The sequence below is a fragment of the Equus przewalskii genome, chromosome 7 (assembly GCF_037783145.1).
Source record: "Equus przewalskii isolate Varuska chromosome 7, EquPr2, whole genome shotgun sequence".
Classification (NCBI taxonomy): Eukaryota; Metazoa; Chordata; class Mammalia; order Perissodactyla; family Equidae; genus Equus; species Equus przewalskii.
In genome coordinates, this window is record NC_091837.1 from 11,688,432 (window position 1) to 11,709,344 (window position 20,913).

At 44.9% G+C, this 20,913-nt stretch overlaps 1 protein-coding gene across 8 annotated transcripts in view; it reads right to left on the reverse strand.

Annotated features, from left to right (window-relative positions):
- GRK3 (G protein-coupled receptor kinase 3) overlaps nucleotides 1–20,639 on the reverse strand; it is a 128,273-nt gene extending 107,634 nt beyond the window's left edge. The window contains exons 1-2 of one of the 8 annotated variants that reach the window (XM_070626966.1): nucleotides 20,395–20,576; nucleotides 11,831–12,016 (exon numbers count right to left, since the gene is read on the reverse strand). Coding sequence is in view for 2 of the 8 variants with exons in the window: in XM_070626963.1 (XP_070483064.1) it covers nucleotides 20,395–20,507 (113 nt within the window). In the remaining 6 variants the exon portion in view is untranslated. Of the gene's footprint in view, nucleotides 1–8,751; nucleotides 8,915–10,020; nucleotides 10,195–11,830; nucleotides 12,017–20,394 lie in introns of those variants that run through there. The other 7 variants (XM_070626964.1, XM_070626965.1, XM_070626963.1 and 4 more) reach the window with 7 other exon arrangements.
- Nucleotides 20,640–20,913: the final 274 nt, after the last annotated feature.

Sequence of the window (20,913 nt, forward strand, 5' to 3'; positions counted from 1 at the left end):
ATCTAAGTCTTCCAACTTAGCTCTATTGCTTTTTATTTTCTTTTTCAGCTCTCTTAGGTTCTTTGAATTTCCATAAAAGTTTTTAAATCAACATGAAACTTCTTCCCAGAAAACGCCTGCTGGGCCTTTGATTGGTATTATGTTAAATCTACAGATCAATTTGGGAGAAAATTAACCTCTTAATAATATTAAGTGGCCAATCCATAAATAGGACATATTTCTCCACTTATCTAGATCTTCTGTAATTTCTATCAATATTTTGTAGCTTTGAGTATAGACGTTTTGTCCTTTTCTTGTAGCAGTTTTCTTTGGTTTTGGTAACAGGACAATATGAGTCATAAAATGAGAAAGGAACTATCCCCTTCCGCTTTATTTTCTGAAAGAGTTGGCATAAGAAGCATTAATTCTTCCTTAAATGTTTGATAGAACTCATCGTGAAGCCATTGGAGCCTAGAATTTTCTTCCTGGGAAGGTTTTAAATTACAATCCATTTCTTTCATGGATAGAGGGCTCTTCACATTTTCTATTTCTTCTTGTATTACGTTTGGTAACTCGTGTCTTTTAAGGAATTTGTCCATTTCATCCATGTTGTCAAACGGGTCTCAAAATAATTATTCTGACTAAAAGAAGTCAGATCCAAAAAAGAGAGACAGAGAATACATAGCGTTTGATTACAGAGAGGCAGGAGCAAACTTCGGGGAAGATGTATATGGTAAAATAAAAATATATATATATTTGGTCTTCGTCCCAGTTCTTGGCACAGGGCTCCTAAAACCCTTAGAATTTTCTGAGTGATGGGCATGTCTTACTCCTAAGGAGCCCTTGTCAACCACCCCTGAGTTTATGCTAATGAGTGAGCCTTGGTGAGCCCTAGACAGCTTAGGTTGGGCTTGGTTGCCAGAGGGACCAAACGTGTGATGGGCGAACTGGAACTTTCAGCCCCACCACTTGACCTCTGGGAGGCTGGAGATGGAGTTCTATTACCAATAGCCAACGATTTAATCAATCACGCCCACAAAACGAAACTTTGATAGAAACTTTAGAACGATGAGCTCTGGAGAGCTTGGGGACTGGGGAACCCATCGATGCACTGGGAGGGTGGTGCCCCTCGATAGGGCCCGGAAGCTCTACCCTCCCCCACAAGACCTTGCCTTAGGTAACTGCCACTTGGCAGTTTCTGAGTTGTACCCTTTACATTAAAACTAACTATGAGCACAGCATTTTCCTGAGTTCTGTGAGTTCTAGTGAAACATCAAACCTAAGGGGAGGGTCATGGGAACCCCCAAATTTGTAGTCAGCTGGGCAGAAAGGAGGGTAGACTGAGGATTCCATTTGCAGCTGGCATCTGAAGTGGGGCAGTCTTGTGGGACTGAGCCCTTAATCTGGGGGTCTGTGCCAACTCAGGGGAGCTAGTGCCAGAAGTGAACTGAATCGCAGGACACCCAGTTGGTGTCAGAAAATCGAAAATTGTTGAAAGGCGACATAACATATAAGTTCATTACCTTAATTGTGGTAATAGTTTCACAGATGTAGACAAAAGTTACCAAACTGGACATTTGAAATATGTGCAGTTATTTTATGTTAATTACACTCAATAAAGCTGTTGTGGTGTTTTTTAATTACACCAAAAGGATGCGATCAGCAAAATCTGGAGTGTGGGAAATTCTACACAACACAAGACTTGATTTCTTTAACAAAAATTGGGGAACCTATAGTTCAAAAGGGCAAAAGAAACAACAATCGGGCATAATGGACAGACCTTATTTAAAACTCAACTCAAGTAAGAAAAACATTCTTACAAAAACTGGAGAAATGGGCGTACAGACTGAAAATTTGACGACCTTAAGAAAGTATTACTTTTTTAGCAGTGGCAATGTATGCTTATGTTTTTGCTTATGTTTTTATATCTTAAAAGAGTTCTCCTCTTTTAGAAATACATACAGAAATACAGATGAAATGACAGACCATGTCTAGGTATGCTTCAAAATAATCTAAAGGGAACTAGCAGGTATGGATGAAACAAGATTGGTAATGCGCTGATCACTGATAAAGCTGCGTGTTGGCGACATCAATTTCATTACATTATTCTCTCCTCTATGTATTTGGAATCTTCACTGTGGAGAGTTGAAAAAAATCAAATTGTGGCCTCTGGATTCCTGGACCATTCCTTTACATACCTCTTCATCAAAATAAGGCATCTATACTATATACAATACCATGTATATTGATTGGAGGCATAATGGACTTTTTTTTAATTTAATCCCAACTGGTTGGAGATACACCAACCCTACCTCTCATGACCTATTGGGGTCCTGCTATATAAATGCAGGGTAAGTATAATAAATATTGTATCACAATTAAAAATTTTTCTCTACTATTAAAGGGGCTCAAAGACGAGGCACCAGACATCTGCTCTCTACTGGGCAAAGAGTAGGCGGACTAAGTTGCACTTCAACACCTTACTAGTAGAGAAACTGCAATATTGGCAACATAGGCAAATATTTCCCATTATTAAAAGCCTCTATATTCCATACAAAGTTTAATTCTGTTTCATTCTAATGTCTAAAGTAAAAGGCATCTAAACAAATACTTCAAATAACATATCACCTAAAAAAACTAGCATCACATAAGGTAATTGTAAAGATGGAGCATGATGCTAAGAGAATGCCCTGTTAGAAGCACCATTCCTGACCGTCAAGGAACCCAAAAGGCAGATTTTTTAAAAATAGGATGACTAAGCAGTCATACCAAGATTCAATTCCTCCCTCCAAGTTGCTTTCTTTCATATGTAGTTACTAAATATTTTCCACTCACTATTCATTAAACACCCCAAATAAAGCTAGATTATCCAAAGTCACAATAAAAACTTTACTAGGTTTCAAACCACCAAACTCTACCAGATTCTGAGGGCTGTGCAAGGGTCTGGTACAGCTTAATGTCAACTCTTCTCAAGGTTCCTGGGTCACCAGGTCTTCGGCAGAAAAGTCTTGCATATAATTTGCATCACATTAAACAATTCCACAGGAGAGATCTAAATTCAGAGGGTCACAACCCAATTCAGCTAAATGTGAATCCTTTGTGCTTTTTTCCTACAATATTTTGACAATCCACATCCTGTTTTTAATGCCTTTTTCTTTGCAATATGTTACCCGACATTAAAGGGACACTAAACATACTCAAATTTCCCTAGCCAAAAAAAACCCGTCGCCATAGACAAAAGTCACCCCCAAAGACACACAATCTGACGGATAAACAAATTCATGGGGTCATCAGTTTACCTAATCAAAGCTACTGAATTTCATGGTCTAAACCATCCCTTCATATCGGTTACAATAATCATTTTAGAATCCATTCACCCTTTCATCAAAATGCCTTTGAGTCAGCAGCCATACATAAGCAGCTTCACTCCACAGCTGTGTCGCGGTCTGTGCAGAACAAGCATCAGAGGGGAAGAGACTAGCAGCAAGGAGACCCTGCAGGAGGGCGCGCGGCATCCTCCTCGTTTCCAAGAGCAACTTTTCGTGTAATTAACCCAGAAGATTCCAAGGGCCCCTCACTTTGCCCAACATCCAAACTCTTATAATAGGGAGCATTTCCAAAGGGGCCCCAAATCCTCAGCCACATCTCGCCGCTGTCTTCGTCCCAGGGCAGCCACACCGGACTTCACTGCTCAGTGATTCTGCAAATGCTATTCCCTCTAAGACAACCCTCCTACTCATCCTCCAGGATCCGGGTCAGGGTCGCTAACCCTGAGACGCCATCCCCGACTCCAGCAGAGTAAGCCCTCTCGCTACAGTTTCCGCTGCCCGTCCAACGGCACTGTCGTCCCATTTCCCACAATGCATTATAAATACATAAACATACATCAGACTTCAGTTGGGACAGAAAGAACAACCCCGAACCCTGGAACAAACTGGGTCCTAATGACCCATACAAGTTCTACTCAGTGAACAGATTACAGCAAAGTGACGAAAGAAGGTCCCAACATCTAAACGAAATGTTTCACTACGAAGCTGCTTTGTAGTGAAGGTCTCCCCCAAACGGAGAAAAGTAAAGAATAAAGAATGAAGGTGTTCCAGAAGCCACCGGCACAACCGTCCACTTAACCAGGAAAGACTTCCCCTCTAAGTGCACAAAACCACGCTGGGATATTGTGTAGGGTCTACACTGATGAATAAGTATCTGAAACTTGAAAAAAAATCATTCAGTCAATCAAAACGTGTACTGCATCCTTTCTATGGGCCAGGCGCCACGCGGGCCACCAGGAAGACACGGGGAGTCCTACGCGTCTCTGCCCTGAAGAAACTCATGTCGAGAGGGGCGACAGCAAAGTAAACAGCAAGTCCCAACACGATGTGACAAGTATGCTTCTTTGGGCCAATTACAGAAGGTGACAGCCTTTCCAACACAGCTGAACTACAGAACCTGAAGGGCCGCTGGCAAAGATGAAATGGGACAGGAAGCAATGGGGCCACTCGAGAAGGATCTTCCAAGCCACGTCAGCCTGCACCAAATAACTGAACAACAGGGCCAAAGGACAACAGCAATTAAAACACAAATACACAGAGAAGAACGCCAGACCACAAAACAGCCTCCACCTTTGGACTCACTTATTTTTCTAAGTGTGTGAAAAACGAGATTGATGACCAGCTTTTCACGGCTTATTTCAAGCGAACACTTCCTTTCCAAGGACTGACAGATGACACTTTCTTTCTGGCAAAAATGCTGACTCGTTGGATACAAATCGCATCCTTCCTCGCCCCTAAACAGCCGGGCCCCCTGCCCCCACTCCACCCCGAGGCCACGTGAACCAGCCCAGAACGTCAGGAAACAAGCACTGTCTAGGCAAACAGATTTACCCCCTAAAACATGCTCCAAACAAGACCACCCCATGGAATTTCTCCACGAGTTGTCTTTAATTTGCTACATGGTACCTTTTGCCACATGAGAACCTTCCATTTGTGTCATATAGTCATCATCTTCCCCTTCATGGTTTCCAGGTTTGGGGTTTCCTTGGGAGAGCCCTTTATACTCCAGAGTCCTAAAAATACATTCTCTCATATTTTTCTATTTTTAATGTTTTTATGACGATCTCATTAAACACGGGAATTTATTTTTTCGTACAACGTGGAGAGATTATGACTTTATTGGATGGCCAGCAATCACACAGCATCCTTTCCCTCACAGACTCAAAATGCCAACTTTATTCATAAGCCAAATTCAAATTATATTACAGATGAATGTAAATGTACGTAGAGACAAGACTTTGCGTGCTGTACCACTTGTACGTCTGGACTGCACAATTTCACACTGTTTTAATGCTGTAGCCATGTTTTCTGCTTGGTAGAAGAGATTCCCAATGTTTCACTTTTTCAAGATGTTATCGGTTATTTTTCGCCCATTCTTCTCTTCTAGATGAATGAGGATCAGCCTGTCAGTCTCTTTAAAATTCTTGTTTGGGTTCTGATTCGATTCATTTGAAGGGAACTGACATCTCCCCGATATCGCGCCCTCCTCTCCAGGAACACCTGGCAGCTCTCCACTGAGCCAGTTTTCTTTGACTTCTCTTAGTAATTTTGTCTTTCTTCATACTGGTCTTGTTGGTAATTAGTTAGGAAGGCCTGGTTTAGAGCAACCCATTAGAAAACACTTATTTTAAAGTAATTATTTGGAAATGTTTTGACAAATTCATATTGGAGTAATTTAAAAAGAGAACGCTGTGAAAGTAATTTTCATAAGAGAGACTCCACTGCACAGTGTCATTAAGCAGGGAAAGTACGCTCAGAGAGTGGATCATCTGAAAGTACATGGGCTATTATTTTTTCCTCCTAAATTTAAGCCTCAGAGCTATGATTTAATAGCTATTCATGACTGAAGGAAGCTCAGAGAAGCCTCTGGTACTCAGGGAGTAAATGGATGCCATTTTCTAAAGTTTCACGTCTCACTCTGCTTTGTCTCTTACTCAGCCTTCTCGCATGTTCTATTCTCATCCTTCTGTGAGCAGTCTTCAGGCCAAGAGGTTGGAAATCTGTCCATACCACCTGGATCAGTCAGGACTCTTTGGTTGCAAATGGACTGACAAAAACTCTCCCCACCTCTTTGCAATCCGTGTCGTGGAGCCTGTTTTTGAGTCATCAGATGCAGTTTCCAGAAAGCACAGCATCCCCTTCGGTCTAAGTTATCTGAGCTGCAGGACGCCTTGCATCTGTGTACGATGCTGTCAGAGGAATTTATATGCTAAGTCACCAGCCCTCTTACACGTGACATTGGGACAACTGAGGTTTTCATCAGCCCTGCCAGAACACAGCCGTGATCCTCACACCCAGCCATCTACTCCACTGTTTTTAAACATTACTGTAAAATTTTTCAAACATGCGGAAAAGAATAGTGAACCCCCATAACCATCATTCAGCACCTCATTAACAGTGATCAAGATTTAAGCCTGCCACTTTTATCACACCCCACTATTCCTCCCCTTTTTAAAGCAAATCTCAGACTGCGTGTCCTTTTACCTTTACTACTCCAGTCTGCACTTCTAAACATTACGGACATTTTCCTCCCATAAACACAATGCATCACGGCTCCCCAGCCCCGCTCTGGAAATAGTAATAATTCCTGAAGACCTAGTACCCAGTTCCTATTCAAATGCCCATGATCGTCTGAGAGCAGTCTTTTGGATGAGTCTGTATCAGGACACCCTCAAGATCATGCACTCACCTGATTGTTCTGGCTCTTAAATCCGTTTATCTGGAGCAGCCCCCTGCCCACCACCCACTTTGTATCTTCACTCCAGGGGCTCACGGAGGAAACCACCACAGCAGTCCTGAACGTCGCCCGTTCTGGATTTCTCTGTTCGCTTCCTCTTACAGTCACTCGATCGATTCTTCTCGCTCCATGTTTCCTGTGAGCTGACAGCTACCTCTGAAGACCTGATTATATGCAAGCGACCTTCTCGGGGCAGGAACACTCACTCGGTGGTCTTGGTACTTTACACTGCTTCACCCAAGGGGGCGTAACGTTATTCCTTCTTCCTGATGTGAAAATTACTTAGAAAATTCAGTTGGTGGCAGTCTCACCCCCCTGGTAAAATTCTCCATCCACCTGTCACTTAGCCGTTTCATACCTTGATGATCTTCTCCTAAATCAAAACTTGAAGAGCAGCAAAACGGTGATTTTTCTAACTCCATCATTCCTTCCACATTCATCTGCTGCAATTCTTATGCAAGGAGGAATTTTCCCCCATCAACTCGGGATTTTTGGTGACCCCACAATGTAGTTCTGACAGGAAAGGTAAGATAAACGCTTAACTCTTTACCTTTTAATTGCCGCTTTTCAGAGACAGAGCTAGTGCCCTATTTTCACTGCCAGTGGGGATCCACAAGGTGCTTCGTTTTCCTCTGTTGTGTTTGGGAACCTCTTTTTTTGGAGAGTCTGGGTGTATCAGCTTCCTATCACTGCTGTAACAAATTACCACAACCTGGATGGCCTTAAAACAACAGAAATTTATGACCTTTCAGATCTTAGGTCACAAGTCTGAAATGGGATTCGCTGGGCTGAGATCAAAGTGTGAGCGCGGCTGCGTTCCTCATGGAGGTCCCAGGGCAGAATCCATCTCCTTGGGCCCTGGCCCCAGTCTGTGGTCACAGCCAGCAGTGGCGGGTCGACTCCTTTTTATGCTGGTCACTCGGACATCGACTCCCTCCCTTCCTTGCAATTCCCCTGGGCCACTCAGATAACCCAGGATACTCTCCTTATCTTAAAGTCAGCACGTCACCTGCCTTTATTCCATCTCCGACCTTAATATCCTCTTGACAACGAACACACAGTCATAGGTTCTGGACATTGGGACGTGGACATTTTAGGAGGCCATTATTCTGCCAACCACAAGGGTTCCAATTTATTCAGAGCAATGTAACCAGTTGCAGCCGTATTCTCTCGCTGCTCAAATTGTCTCACCTTTGGCCAGCGGGAGCCCCTCCTCCAGCCTCTGCATTTGTTAGCATGGTGCCCACCCCAACTCGAGGATGCCTCCTTTGCTTTCTGACTCAACAGAAAACTGAGGGTCCAGGTTTGTCTCGCCCGGCCCCTGCCCATATCCAGCATCAGGGGTGGCTGGGCAGGGTGCCCACTGAGATAGGACCCCAATTGCTTTTCTGGCTCTTAAACGGCTGGGGCTGATAATACAAATTTGAAAAGAAAAAAAATCATGACTTTCCAATTCAAATTTAACCTTGCAGGATTTTTACTTAGCTCTGGTACTCATGTATCTCTTCGTTTAAAGTTAAAATCTTGGTTCTTATCACCCAATTGTGTCTACATGGTCTATATGAAATGATTTTAAATTTATTCTGAATGCAGCTCTGTTTATCCTTAAAATACAGAGGACAATCTGGCAACATCTAGCCAAACTAAAAATACTCACATCTTTCTTACTTCAAGGGGCTGTCCTACAGAAGGACTCACACAGGCCCGGAGACACACAGGGGAGCGTAGTCACTGAACACAGGCTTAGGTACATAACGGTTTTATGACATGTCACACAGAAATTCAAAAGAATGAGATTCATCTCAACACGACTAACAAGGAAAGCTGAGCGTGTACCACTAAGTGAAGAAGGTAAGTTGTAAATGGACCCGCTAACGTGTGCCCAACACACAGAACACCATCCCAATGAGATCTCAACAACCTTTCGGTATAAAGGTTAAACAGGAAACCCATTCCATTAATTCTCTGTCACCATTTAGAACTTACCACTAACATTATCAAGCTTAACATAAAAAATCTTGGGGCCGGCTCCGCGGCGAGTGGTTAAGTTCGCACGCTCCGCTGCGGCGGCCCAGGGCACGGACATGGCACCGCTTGTCAGGCCACGTTGAGGTGGCGTCCCACATCCCACAACCAGAAGGACCTGCAACTAAGATATACAACTGTGTATAGGGTGGGTTTGGGGAGATAAAGCAGAAAAAATATATACATATATTAAAAAAAAAAATCCTCTATGTATCCAGTGTAAACGATAAGTCTGTTCAAGCCAAGGACACTCACTTACCTACTGAAAGGGAGAGAGATGAATTTTAATTTTGTTTTTTAAGAGAAGGCTACACACGCAATAATAAAAACATGTTTGGGGTAAGAAAATATTAAGAACCCCTTACATGTAGCTTTTCTCAATTTATAACATTGCCATCATTATTGATAATGATCCTATTATTTAACATGAAATTTATGACATCTTATCTTTTAAGGAATTATCCATATCTTTATTACTAAACCAATGTCTCCAGTGAAATTACAGTCACGCGCCACTCAATGATGGGGATACGTTCTCAGAGAGGTGTCGTTAGGTGACCTCGTTGCTGTGCAAACATCATAGAGTGCACTTACACAAACCTAGACGGGATAGCCTGCTCCACACCTAGGCTACATGGCACCAATCTTATGGGACCACCATCATATACACAGTCCATCATGGACCAAAACAGCATCATGCAGCACAGACTGTGTATATAAGCACCTTAGCAGATCGCTGGAGCTGATAACCCTCACTGAACACAAACAATGCATTTTCAGTGATAGTAACGCCTGAAATTGACAGTGTTCCCCTACCCCAATCCAAGAACCTTCTTCTCTTAGACGATTCACTTGGCAAAAGACACACTGACGTCTATTAAAATGCAGAGAATTTGGTTTGAGGTTCAACTGTGTCCTTTGCCATCAATGTCATCTTGAGCAATTAGCTTCTCTCTGAACCTGAACTTCCCCGTTCTAAAGCGGGGATGATGAGGACTGGGAAGCCGTTTCGAGGAATCTGAATATAAGGACGAAAAGTGGCCCTCTGAGAATAAAAACGCTAAATCAAAACATAACACCAAGGGCAGAGAAATGCCAGGGGCTCCTGGGCTGGCAAGCCTTGGCTGTGGCTTCAGTGACTGTATCAGCAGATCCAATGGTGGCCTGCCCATCAATCAGAACAGGAAACGCGGAAATATAGACAGGCAAGGTGTCACAGAAGCCACTCACTGTCAGGGCACTCCAGAATTCCACCTCCAGCGTAAAGCCAGCCCCTGCAGAAATGACTTGGTCCCAGCTACTGGATCTGCTGAGCGAGAGGCTAGACCCTGCCAAGCCATCCAGACACAGGCCCGTGCCGGCTGTGCCACCTTCTCAGGCCCACTTCACTTGCACAACGGCAACCTGCAGGAGAGAACGCTCCAGTCACGCGGACTTCGGGCATCCAGGCCCCTGCAAGAGTTGGCATTGAGTGCAAAGGAGCGATTTGACATTCCAGCTATCATTTGGCTTTTCAGATAAATCTGCTACGTGAGTTAGTGCATTTTGGGGAGTGGGAGCCTCTAGCTTCGTCGGATTCTCAAAGGGGTCTTTAACTTTAAAATAAGAACCACCAGCCTAAAGCAGACAACGGGCTGGTCAGGCAAGACTTGGCCGATTGACGTGAATTTCACAACAAGAGACAGATAAACGCTCAGGACAGTTTCCGAAACTCAAAATCTAGTTTCTGAGTCTGAAAGGCTGAGGGCCACCCCCAGGACCACAGGAAAGATAGGAGCGTCTAAGGAGAGAGACAGTTTTTGCCCCAAATAGACAAAATACACCTCTCAGCATCCCCGTGTGGACATGTCTGGGGTAATTCTTTTTTCTTTTTTAAATTTCTACCTAACACAGAGGATAACTGCAAGAAGTAAAAAGAGCTAATACATATAAAAATATACAGCACCATATGGGGCCAGCCCGGTGGCGCAGCTGTTAAGTTTTCACGTTCTGCTTCGGTGGCCCGGGGTTCGCCGGTTCGGATCCCGGGTGTAGACATGGCACCGCTTGGCAAGCCATGCTGTGGCAGGCGTCCCACATAGAAAGTAGAGGAAGATGGGCATGGATGTTAGCATAGGGCCAGTCTTCCTCAGCAAAAAGAGGAGGATTGGCAGCAGATGTTAGCTCAGGGCTAATCTTCCTCAAGAAAAAAAAAGTATAAAGCACTATATCCAAGTATTAGTGGAGGTTTTTTACTTTCAATTCAAATCTATCACATAAATATGAAATCAGTTATCAGACGCCATGGTTTAATAAGTTAACAGACACACATAAGGCTCTAAATGTGAAGTCCAGCAAGTCAATTATGTCTCATCATGATCATTCCAATACTGATCCAAGTCATACCCCAGTTCTGGAGAAAGTTTCCTAGAATAGGAGAGAGTTTTAACAGGTTAGAACCTCTGAGGCAGTTCCAAAGGGTCTTGCAGGGGGCCAGGCCTGTGGCATGGTGTTAAAGTTCGCATACCTGCTTCAGTGGCCCGGGGTTCGCAGATTGGGATCCCAGGCACAGACCTACACATCACTCATCAAGCCACGCTGTGTGGTGTCCCACATACAAAATAGAGGAAGACTGGCGCAGATGTTAGCTCAGGGATAATCTTCCTCAAGCAAAAGGAGGAACATTGGCCACAGATGTTAACTCAGGGCCACTCTTCCTCACCAAAAAAAGTGTTCTGTCATCATATATCCTACCCTAGACAGTCATGAGACAACCACAGGCCATAATCCTTACCTTAAAACTCTAATCTCACATGCAGGAGTTTCTACCATCCACCTCATTAAACTTTTCCAGTATGAAATGGCCAGAGGAAAATAAGCTCTTCTTATAGAGTAACCTGAATTTTTACGGAACACAATTTGAAACACCAATCTCATTGAGCAGGTCCCTTTTTTTAAAAGACAGAAACACAGAATACGAGCTAGTTTTCCACAAGGAATAAAAAAAGCAATTAACCAAACGGTGAAACCCTAAAAAATCCCTGATCACAAAAACTCTCACCATTTTGGGGGTTTTGTGGGGGGCTGGAAGGGGAGTCATTAACATAGGTATCTTCTCATTCTTTACTGGAAATTGCTATTGTGCAGGAAAGACGTTTCCTTCTGGACCAATTCCAGTTGGGATGTTCTGCATAAATTATGAGCTTTCTTCTGCTGCCACTGGAAACAAAACAGAAGGAGGCAGGGCCTAAAGGGAACACACAAGGATAGCACGAAAACGTTACACTCCGTTCTGTACTTCATGTCGTGACGACAAGAGTCGTTACATGCTTCCTTTCCCAGTTAGGGTGTCATTACAATATAAGTTGGAAAAGGTAGGCCTGATTAAAGACGAATTTTCGAGTCCCCCGCCTTACCCATCAGGATGAGTCCCATTTCTAAATGGAGCATAGACCCCCACCACCACCACCACCACCAAACAGCAAAAACCTCCTATTTTTAAGAGAAGATACATCTAAAACGTCATCACGGCCTCAGATATTCACAATGCAAAATGCAAGTCTGCAGTGTTGAACAGCTGTGTAAATGCCTTCCCACGTAACATCTAGCTCATTTTTAACTTCAACCCTTATCAAAATTGATACAGATACGGAAGATGTATAAGAAATAACCTGAGCGTATAAGCAGAGTCATCTTTCTAGATAAGGTAATAAGGAGCCATGCACTGACTCACACAGAGCACAAATACGAAGGGCATGTCACTCAAGAAAGTTTTATTGCTGCAAATGAAGAAGCTTGCTGCCCCTCTCAGCTAACGGAGTTGTAAGTTTCTGAACACATGAAACATAAACCCTAAAATCCTCAGAAGAGGATCTCTTCGGCATAATTAAAGCTCACTTTCCTCCTAAAATATTTTAGCCCATAATTATCTAAGAATTACGCAGCGCCTAGCACCTCCTTGGCACTCGGCAAACGGCAGGCCCTGTAATAACACACATCGCCAGTGCCTAGCTTCGAGACTCTGACTAATGGGAACATTAACCCCCTCATCAAACCAGGGTAATGAGCTTTAAATCATTCAAGGAAGTAAAAATGTTCTCTCCATAATGGAACTCTAGGACTAAACCCTACCCTTGAAATAGGATTGATGACTAGTTTTGCCATCATTAAATTAATTATAGTAATTTTACAGATATCCTTCTAGTCTTCATAAATTTTAATATTCTTACTTAGCTAGGTAATTTGCAGACGGATGGGCGTGGATTACACAAGGAGCGGTGTGCAGAATTCAGTATGACATGAAGAAAGTCGAAAGGAACTGGGAACAGCTCCCTATAAAAGCCACCCTGGCTAGGACAGCTGCCTTCAGATATTGGGAGATCTGTCACTTTTGAGAGGGTTAAACTAGTTTTGCATGACCACAAAGGAGAGTCAGAGAGAGGTACACAGAATGATTTACACGAGGGCTTTGTAACACCACCGAGCTTGCAAAGACGGTCCTCCAAGACGACCCTGGCTGCCTGCTAGAGAGGGAAGTCACCCATCTAAGGCATCACTGGGCTGGACGCCCTCCAAGATCTTTTCAAACAGGAGATACTATCATGCTATGTTATTAATATGCAATCTGTTAATGTCTCAGGAAGACTAGAATGAATCACCTTATGCTCCAGTCACTGAAGCCAGCTGCTTTTAGATTATGATTTTTGGTTCAGTTTACTGAAGCAAAGACCTCCAAAGGATGAGTCAACTCTTCTAATTGCTTAGTTATCTATATTTAAGAATAGTATGTGTGTGAACTCTTCTGTACTGCAGCCAACATAGCCCAGAGCCTATGGGATGGATGGATAGATGGATGGAAGAATGGATGGATGGATGGATGGATGGATGGATGGATGGATGGGTGGGTGGACGGGTGGAGGGAGGGAGGGATGGAAGGAAGGAAGGAAGGAAGGATGGATGGATGGATGGATGAATGGGTGGATGGATGGAGGGAGGGAGGGAGGGATGGAAGGAAGGATGGATGGATGGATGGATGGATGAATGGATGGGTGGATGGATGATAGAAGGAAGGAAGAATGGATGGATGGATGGATGGATGGAAGGAAAGAAGGAAAGAAGGAGGGATGGAGGGAAGAAAAAAGGGGGAGGCGGGAGGAAGAAAGAAAAAGAACCAAGTGAGGCATCATGTGTAGAAGGTTCTAGACAAACAGTGCCACAACAAAGCCAGAAGAAAACTGAGGAGAAATCTAAGAAATTCACCTACTTATGGTTCTAAGGGTCAATAATCCAAATTTTCAGAAGCCCTGCCTCCCGAGCCTGCCCCTCAGAGCACGAGGCTCACGGGTCTCCATGCAATACTGCCTTCTATCTGCTCCATTTTGCTCTTGTTGAAGATGTTACACCTCGGAGTGCATATAATCCTAACTTCCACCTATGGTGTAAATAAAAGAAAAATAATCTTTTGACGTTTCTTCCAATCTTTTTCTCTGTGTGGGTTCTCTGTGTTTGCCATTAATGTTCTCTCCTGTTTACAAATATGTTGTAAGGGTACAAAATGCTCACAAGAGACAGAGATTTTAACTGGGACATTTTATGATCAGAAATGACTAGGTATCATATTGTACAGATGGGGCAACTGAATACTACGAATTTAAGTGACTTACTGAGGGCCCATGGCAAGAGGCCAGTGGAATCAGGTCCATTCTTGATGGTTCCTAATCTAGAACTTTCTCTTTTATTATAATATGGCGGGTAGCAGGGAGGGCACAGGAAAATGAGGGGCCAGCAATGACAGCTGGCCTTCACAGTCTGGCCTGGCTATTTTTCCTATAATCACCCTTTCCTGCTCGAGACCCTGGAAGAAGGAAATGATAGCAAATGAGAGGACAGGTGCAAGGCTAGGCCAAGGCTGACTGTGACAGACCACCAGTCACAAAATACATGACCTGCAAACACACTGTCACCGTACTCTCTATGGGGCTTTTTCTATAATGTCCAACACAGAGTGTATTATAACACACCTACGCTCCACCCCAGGCTGAAGCACAGAGGACCCCAAAGAAAACTTCCAAAATTAGAAGAAACATGTACAGGATATAAGGAGCCACGGTGTTATTTCTCCTCCCGCACTTTAGACCTGTGTAGCAATCAAAAAAAGGCCTGGGGGTTCTAGCTTCTCATCAACGATAAAAACAGAGAAGAATATAAAGAAGTGAGAAATAGAAGAAGCAGGGGCAGGTCAGGGACATCCATCCTCATTCACATGCAAATTACTTAGCATACAAATGACTTGACAGTAACATAGTAAAAGTTGCTGAGTTCATCATTTCCATTTCCCCAGCACCAAAGTCCAGAAAATAAGGATGCACCAGACCATCCCGTGCACAGAACACATTTGCACCTACAGCAGTCTTCAGACACAGTTTTATTAATAGAGGAAGATTCTCTGAATGAGAAAGTGATTTTTATTGCAAACAGAGCCAAAAACACTGTTTGGCCCTTTTTCTTTTTTCCCAGAGATGGCAATTCTGGGGAGGCAGCCTGAGCAGCCCCTTTCTCTAAATAAGACCACAGGTAGAAATCCCGTTTGGAGGCTGGGGCAGGGGGAGGCGGTCCATTAAACGATTTCTCATTAACAGCAGCGAGATTGCGCTTCTTGTGTTAACCAGAACAGGCATTTAACTCCCGAGCTTCTCCTGGGAAATAAGGAAGAAACTGCTCATTCCCTTAGTCATAATTACCCTTCTCGCAGGCCCCAGGGGAACAGCTGTTCTCTGAGTCTCTGTGGACCGTCCTGACTTAGACGCGACGCTAGCAGCCCACTGAAACGGCCCGAAAGATGATCTTGCCCCAAACCAACAAGTATCACTCTTGCGTGCATTCCTTGCAAAGTAAGAGGTGAGGGTGTTCCTGATTCCTTCTGGCAAGACAGCCCAGCAAGACGGAAAGAACCCGGACGCTGGGAAACCTGCGCCTGACACCTGCTCCAGCCACCTTCAGCTGTCACCTGGGCAGTGTGCCTTAACTGCTACTCACCTGATAGCACTATCGTGGGGAATAAATGCACTAATTATGCAGACTGCCCGGCAGTAGGTAAGCTCTCATTGGAAGGCAGTTATTATATTACTACTTGATGGAAGGTCAATTCTCTCTCCCTTCTGGGGGCTCCGGGGACCCCAGGCATCCTGTTCTCTACCACTTTGCATTTCCCACTAGGCTTGCCATCCATCCACTGACCGACAAAGACCTGCACGTCCCTTCTTCAAGCACTGACATCCATCCAACAGCTCCCATCCTTGCCCAAACAGATGTCTGGCAAAGCCAAACGCAGAGTACTGAGGAAGCGCGTTGAAGATGCTGTCTCTAAAAACACATTGTGTATAAAAGCTGGGACTGCCTGTACCTCAAAGAGATCTACTGGGCTCTCAATTCAAAGCATTTCACGATGCTAGACTTGGGCAGATGCTGAGTCCAAAACTGATTGCGCTGGAACATCTATTTCTAGGAACTGACAACTACACACGGCACTTGCATCTTCAGGTCCCCAGCTCAAATTAACTTCGACCGAGAGTGAAACAATACCAGAAAGGTCAGAACAAATTACACGTTCAATGTGGACCTTAGTGAAAAAGCAGCAAGAACGCCACCACTGTTTCATACACAGAAATCCTCGCATCAACAGAAAGAACGCTCTTCCAGAAAGCCATTTATTCTTTCACCATTGGCTTTTCAGTTCAGAGTTAGGCTGGGGACACAGAAGAGCGTAGGCACAGAATACCCGACCACAAAAACAGACAGGACTATTTCCATATTTCACCGATCACTCCTCAACAGCAGTTAGGGAAATTATTGAAGAAACTGCATTTCCCCAAAAGAAGAAAACAGAGCTACTTTTCAGCATCCATTACATCGGGGAGTTTATAAGAAGACGGAAACTACCATATTACTGTGTATATCATGGCTAGATAGCTTGTCAAAGGGAAGAATTAACAAATTATTGTAAAACACTTAGCAAATGTGTTCTATGAACACAGAATAAAAAAAGCCATCCAAAGCCTACCTGTTGAGGTTAAATAGAATCTTCTAGCAATTATACTTTACAGTAAACCCTTCTTGCTCAACTGCTCCTGCGTTTCCCGCTGGACTGGAAGCCCCTTGAAAGAAGGGGCTGTGTCGGGTTCCTCGGTATCCCCATGCCTAGCTCTACAACCACGTACTGAATCAACGTAATAGACACTACCACAAATGTCCTTAAGAACAGTCTAAACGCTCCCAGGAAGTCAGAAAGAATCTTTAAAATGCTGTTTTCAGACCTTCCTATCACATTGTGATAGAATGAATACTTTGAAAGGACAAGCTTTGAAACTGATGATTCAAAATTTTCAAGGTCCACTAAACAGAAAGATCAATTTCATGTGACTCAACCTTTTTCAACTATGCGTGATTTCAAGTCAACTGAATTTGATTCCGCTTGGGAAAAGTTAAAAGAGGAAGGGGCCTAAAGTAAAAGCCGTCTTGATCTCTTAAGATGCTGACCCTTAGCAGGCCTTGGCTGATGAACTGGACCCTATTAAACAAAAGTAGTTCTTTTCTAACATGGTGTAAAACAACTGGCAGGCACATCTAAACGCTCCTGTTTTCCACTGGCCTGCACAGTGAATCCATGGGTCACAGCCTACTATTCCCAACAGATCCATTATCAGCCACATTAGCTCAACAAATGTTCCAGTAAACTAAAGCAGCTACATAATTTGAACAAATAGTCAGCTTTGACAGGATTTACACTCATTGGTTCGTTAATTGAATAATGTGTCAACATAACAAAATGGTTGCCTCTTGCTATCTCAGAGAAGCGAATCTCCCTCGGGCAGAATGTTCCATTTTCTGAGATCCTCCCATAATAGGCAGGGGACTGCAGACCCGGCACTTCATTTAAATTAGCTAGATATTGTTGACGTCTGTTGCTTTTCTGTTTAAAACTGTGGAAAAGGCAAAGTAACTAAAATAAGGAAGGACACAGAATACTACAGTGACTTGAAATAATTAGCTGGAAATAAAAGGTCACTGGTGATAGGCCGGTGGCAAGTTGATGCTTCTCACTGAGATACTAAAAATACAAAGCTAAACATCTTTTTCAAGAATACCAGAGAGTGGTGGTCACACGGCTCTCTCCAAAACGAAGCTGAAATAGAAACTCTCATCCGAAAACATTCGACCAGTATCCTCTACCGAGAGAGTGAAATCATTCTAGTTTTTTGAGTCATCATGCTGAGGCATTTTAACGTGAAATTAACTTCCTTACCACATCTAGAAATCCCCCAGCTTCCCACCCCCGCCCCAAAATGGAGCAGGTAGGCCACTAACTGCCATCCAGGGGCAGGGGGAAACACGTACAAGCTGTTTTACGCGATAATCTCAATGTAACAGAATCCTAACACAGCACAAGTAGTGGCTGTTACTATGTAAATGGTCACATTACAAAACTAAAGCCAATGCTGTTCAGATAAACAGAAAACAACTTAGGATCCCAGGAGGAGGTTCCAGTGGCCTAATTCAAGAGTCTATTTAAAAAACAGCAACAGAATAACAATTACTAAAGAGCTGTTTCCTAAAATTACTCTCCCCGTTGATATTTCTCAATCCTAAAATGTCATGAGAAATATGCTCCTCATCCCTAATTCTGCCTTAAAAGAAAGCATTACTAAAGAAAAAATAAAGGCATTCATACAAGCAAGTGAAGAGCCCAAGCATAAAGCATGTTCTTAAGAAGGACACTAAAAAAGCAGAAGTCACATTAAGTTCAAAACAGCAAGAAAAAAAAAATGAAGTTCCTAATTTTAGTAATTTTATATGCCCCCCCCCCAAGAATTAAGATTTGTTGACTTTACACATGGAAACTCTACATATGTAGGACTCCCTGCCCTTTAGGAAAAGTAGAAAAGGCAGAAGAAAACCAAATTAAGCATTTTATAGCACATTTATAGAAATGTGGTTTTGGGGGGTTTTTAAATGAAATTCAAGTTTTAACTGGGGGTTCTCGTGTTACTTAATTTCCCACTTGCCAGCAATTTTAAACAGCACCGATTCTGAACGAGCTCCAGATATGTTAAACTCTGGACAAGCAGTATTAATTTCAAGACACTCCAGAAGGTCTGAACTCTCCCCTGATTTTCTCAGCTTGGCATTGCTCATCAGAGCACAATTCTGCAAAACTAACAAGTCATGGGCTAGGAAGCGCAAAGGAAGCCCAAAATACCTCACATGCATTCATTTACACAATTTGGCTTTTCACAACAAATAACTCAAAGGGACTGACATTTTCTATAACGTAGGGTACAGGCTGATGAACTTGTAAAATAATCTGGTGATGTTTTAGCATCGAAAGACTTTTTTCTTATGTCAAGGTAACACAAGCAATCTTGGGTAGATAACATTTGAAGGACTGATGGTTTCAAACAGACAACAGCTTTAAGTGAGATTTTAATATTTTACAAAATTGCATGGTTTCAGATTCACCATAAAGAAGATGCCGCTTTTTATCATCAATTCCACTAAGAGCTATTTAGCATCAAGGAGCCACATTCGCTTGCTGTATAACTCATGATGGTGTTAATTAGGAAAGAAGCTAGGCGAAAAAAATCCAACCTTAATCCTTTGATGTACCATTTGAAACTCACTATTAATCTGATGGACCATCGTTCCTGGGGCTGTGCTAGTGACACGAACTAGTGAAGTCTTTGACTAGTTCATCAATAATAAATCATTTTCGAGACAAAATTACAACTTGGTATGGACCTCACCAAGCCCCTCGCCAATTCAATGGGGGCCCTTCTCTGGCAATTTAAACAGCAAATTCCTGTCTGGAATCACCCATTCAATGTGAGTTTTTAAGTGAATCCCATTTCAACCTTTCAAAAAAGTGCCACCAGATCTGCAAGTTGAGGAAAGCGCTCAGGAGATACACACAGCACCAGAAAGAAAACTGAGTGGGTCCAAAGCCACTCATTACTGCCCGGGGGCACAAAGGAGGAAAGGAAAGGAGGGTAGGAAGCTGTCTAGACTGGTGGACCTCAAGGGGAGCGAGCACTGAAAACAGCAGTTTAAGTACCTGGGACAAAAAGGCAAGAAGCCTGCACTCGCCAGCTAAGGAGCCCAGAGGGAGCTCAGGAGAGGATGGAGCTGGAAAGAGGGACAGCAGGAGCCAGGGAAGAAACGACCAGGATGGAGCACAAGGGAACAACAGGCACAGGGCAGAAGGGGTGACAGGGATGGGGCAGGAGGAAACCACAGCGTTGGAACAGGGAGAACCATAGGGATGGGGCTGGAAAGATGCACAGGACGGGACTGGACTGGGAGACAGGGATGGGGCTGGTCCAGCCAAGTCACAACCACATCCTAACAGCCAGGCGCCGCGCTGGGCACTTTGGGGCGCTCTCTCCCGGAGTCCCCCCAACAGCTCTCCGCCGCCCCATTTTAGAGACCGGCACGGCGAGGCCGGCCCCGCAGCGCCCGCTCCCGGAGGTCGCCGGCCGGGGGGCAGCCGCGGCGCAGCGCCCGACCCTCCCGGACGCAGGGGGTCGCTGGCGGCCGCGGGGGGCGGCGGCGCGGGCCGGGGGCAGCCGGTACCTGGGCTCGGGCAGGACGATCTTCTTGCTGGCGCGGGCGGCCGGGGTGGCCTTGCTCTTCTCCATCGCCATCAGGTAGCTGACATCGGCCAGCACGGCCTCCAGGTCCGCCATGTTGGCGAGCGGCGGCGGCGGGAGCGCGTCCCGTCCGGGTCCCGAGGAGCCGCCGCCGCCGCCCGCCGCGCCCCGACGTGGGGGGGCCGCCCCGGGGCAGCCCCCCCCGCGCGCGCCCGGCCGCGCGCCCCCGCCGCCGCGCGCCCGGCACCCCCCTCGCGGCCTGCGCGCGCCCAGCCTCGCGCCCGCCGGGGTCGCCCGCCCCGCCCCCGGCCCCTTCCCCAGGACCCTGCCCACCCGCCCCGCGCCCCACCCCCTCCCCGCGCCCCGCCCCCGGGCCCCTCGCTGCGCCCCGCCCCCTCCCCGCTCCCCTGCTCCCATCCCCTCGCCCCGCCCTCGGCCCCCTCCCCACTCCCCTGTTTCCATCCCCCTCGCCCCGCCCCCGGCGCCCCTCCCCGGGACCCTG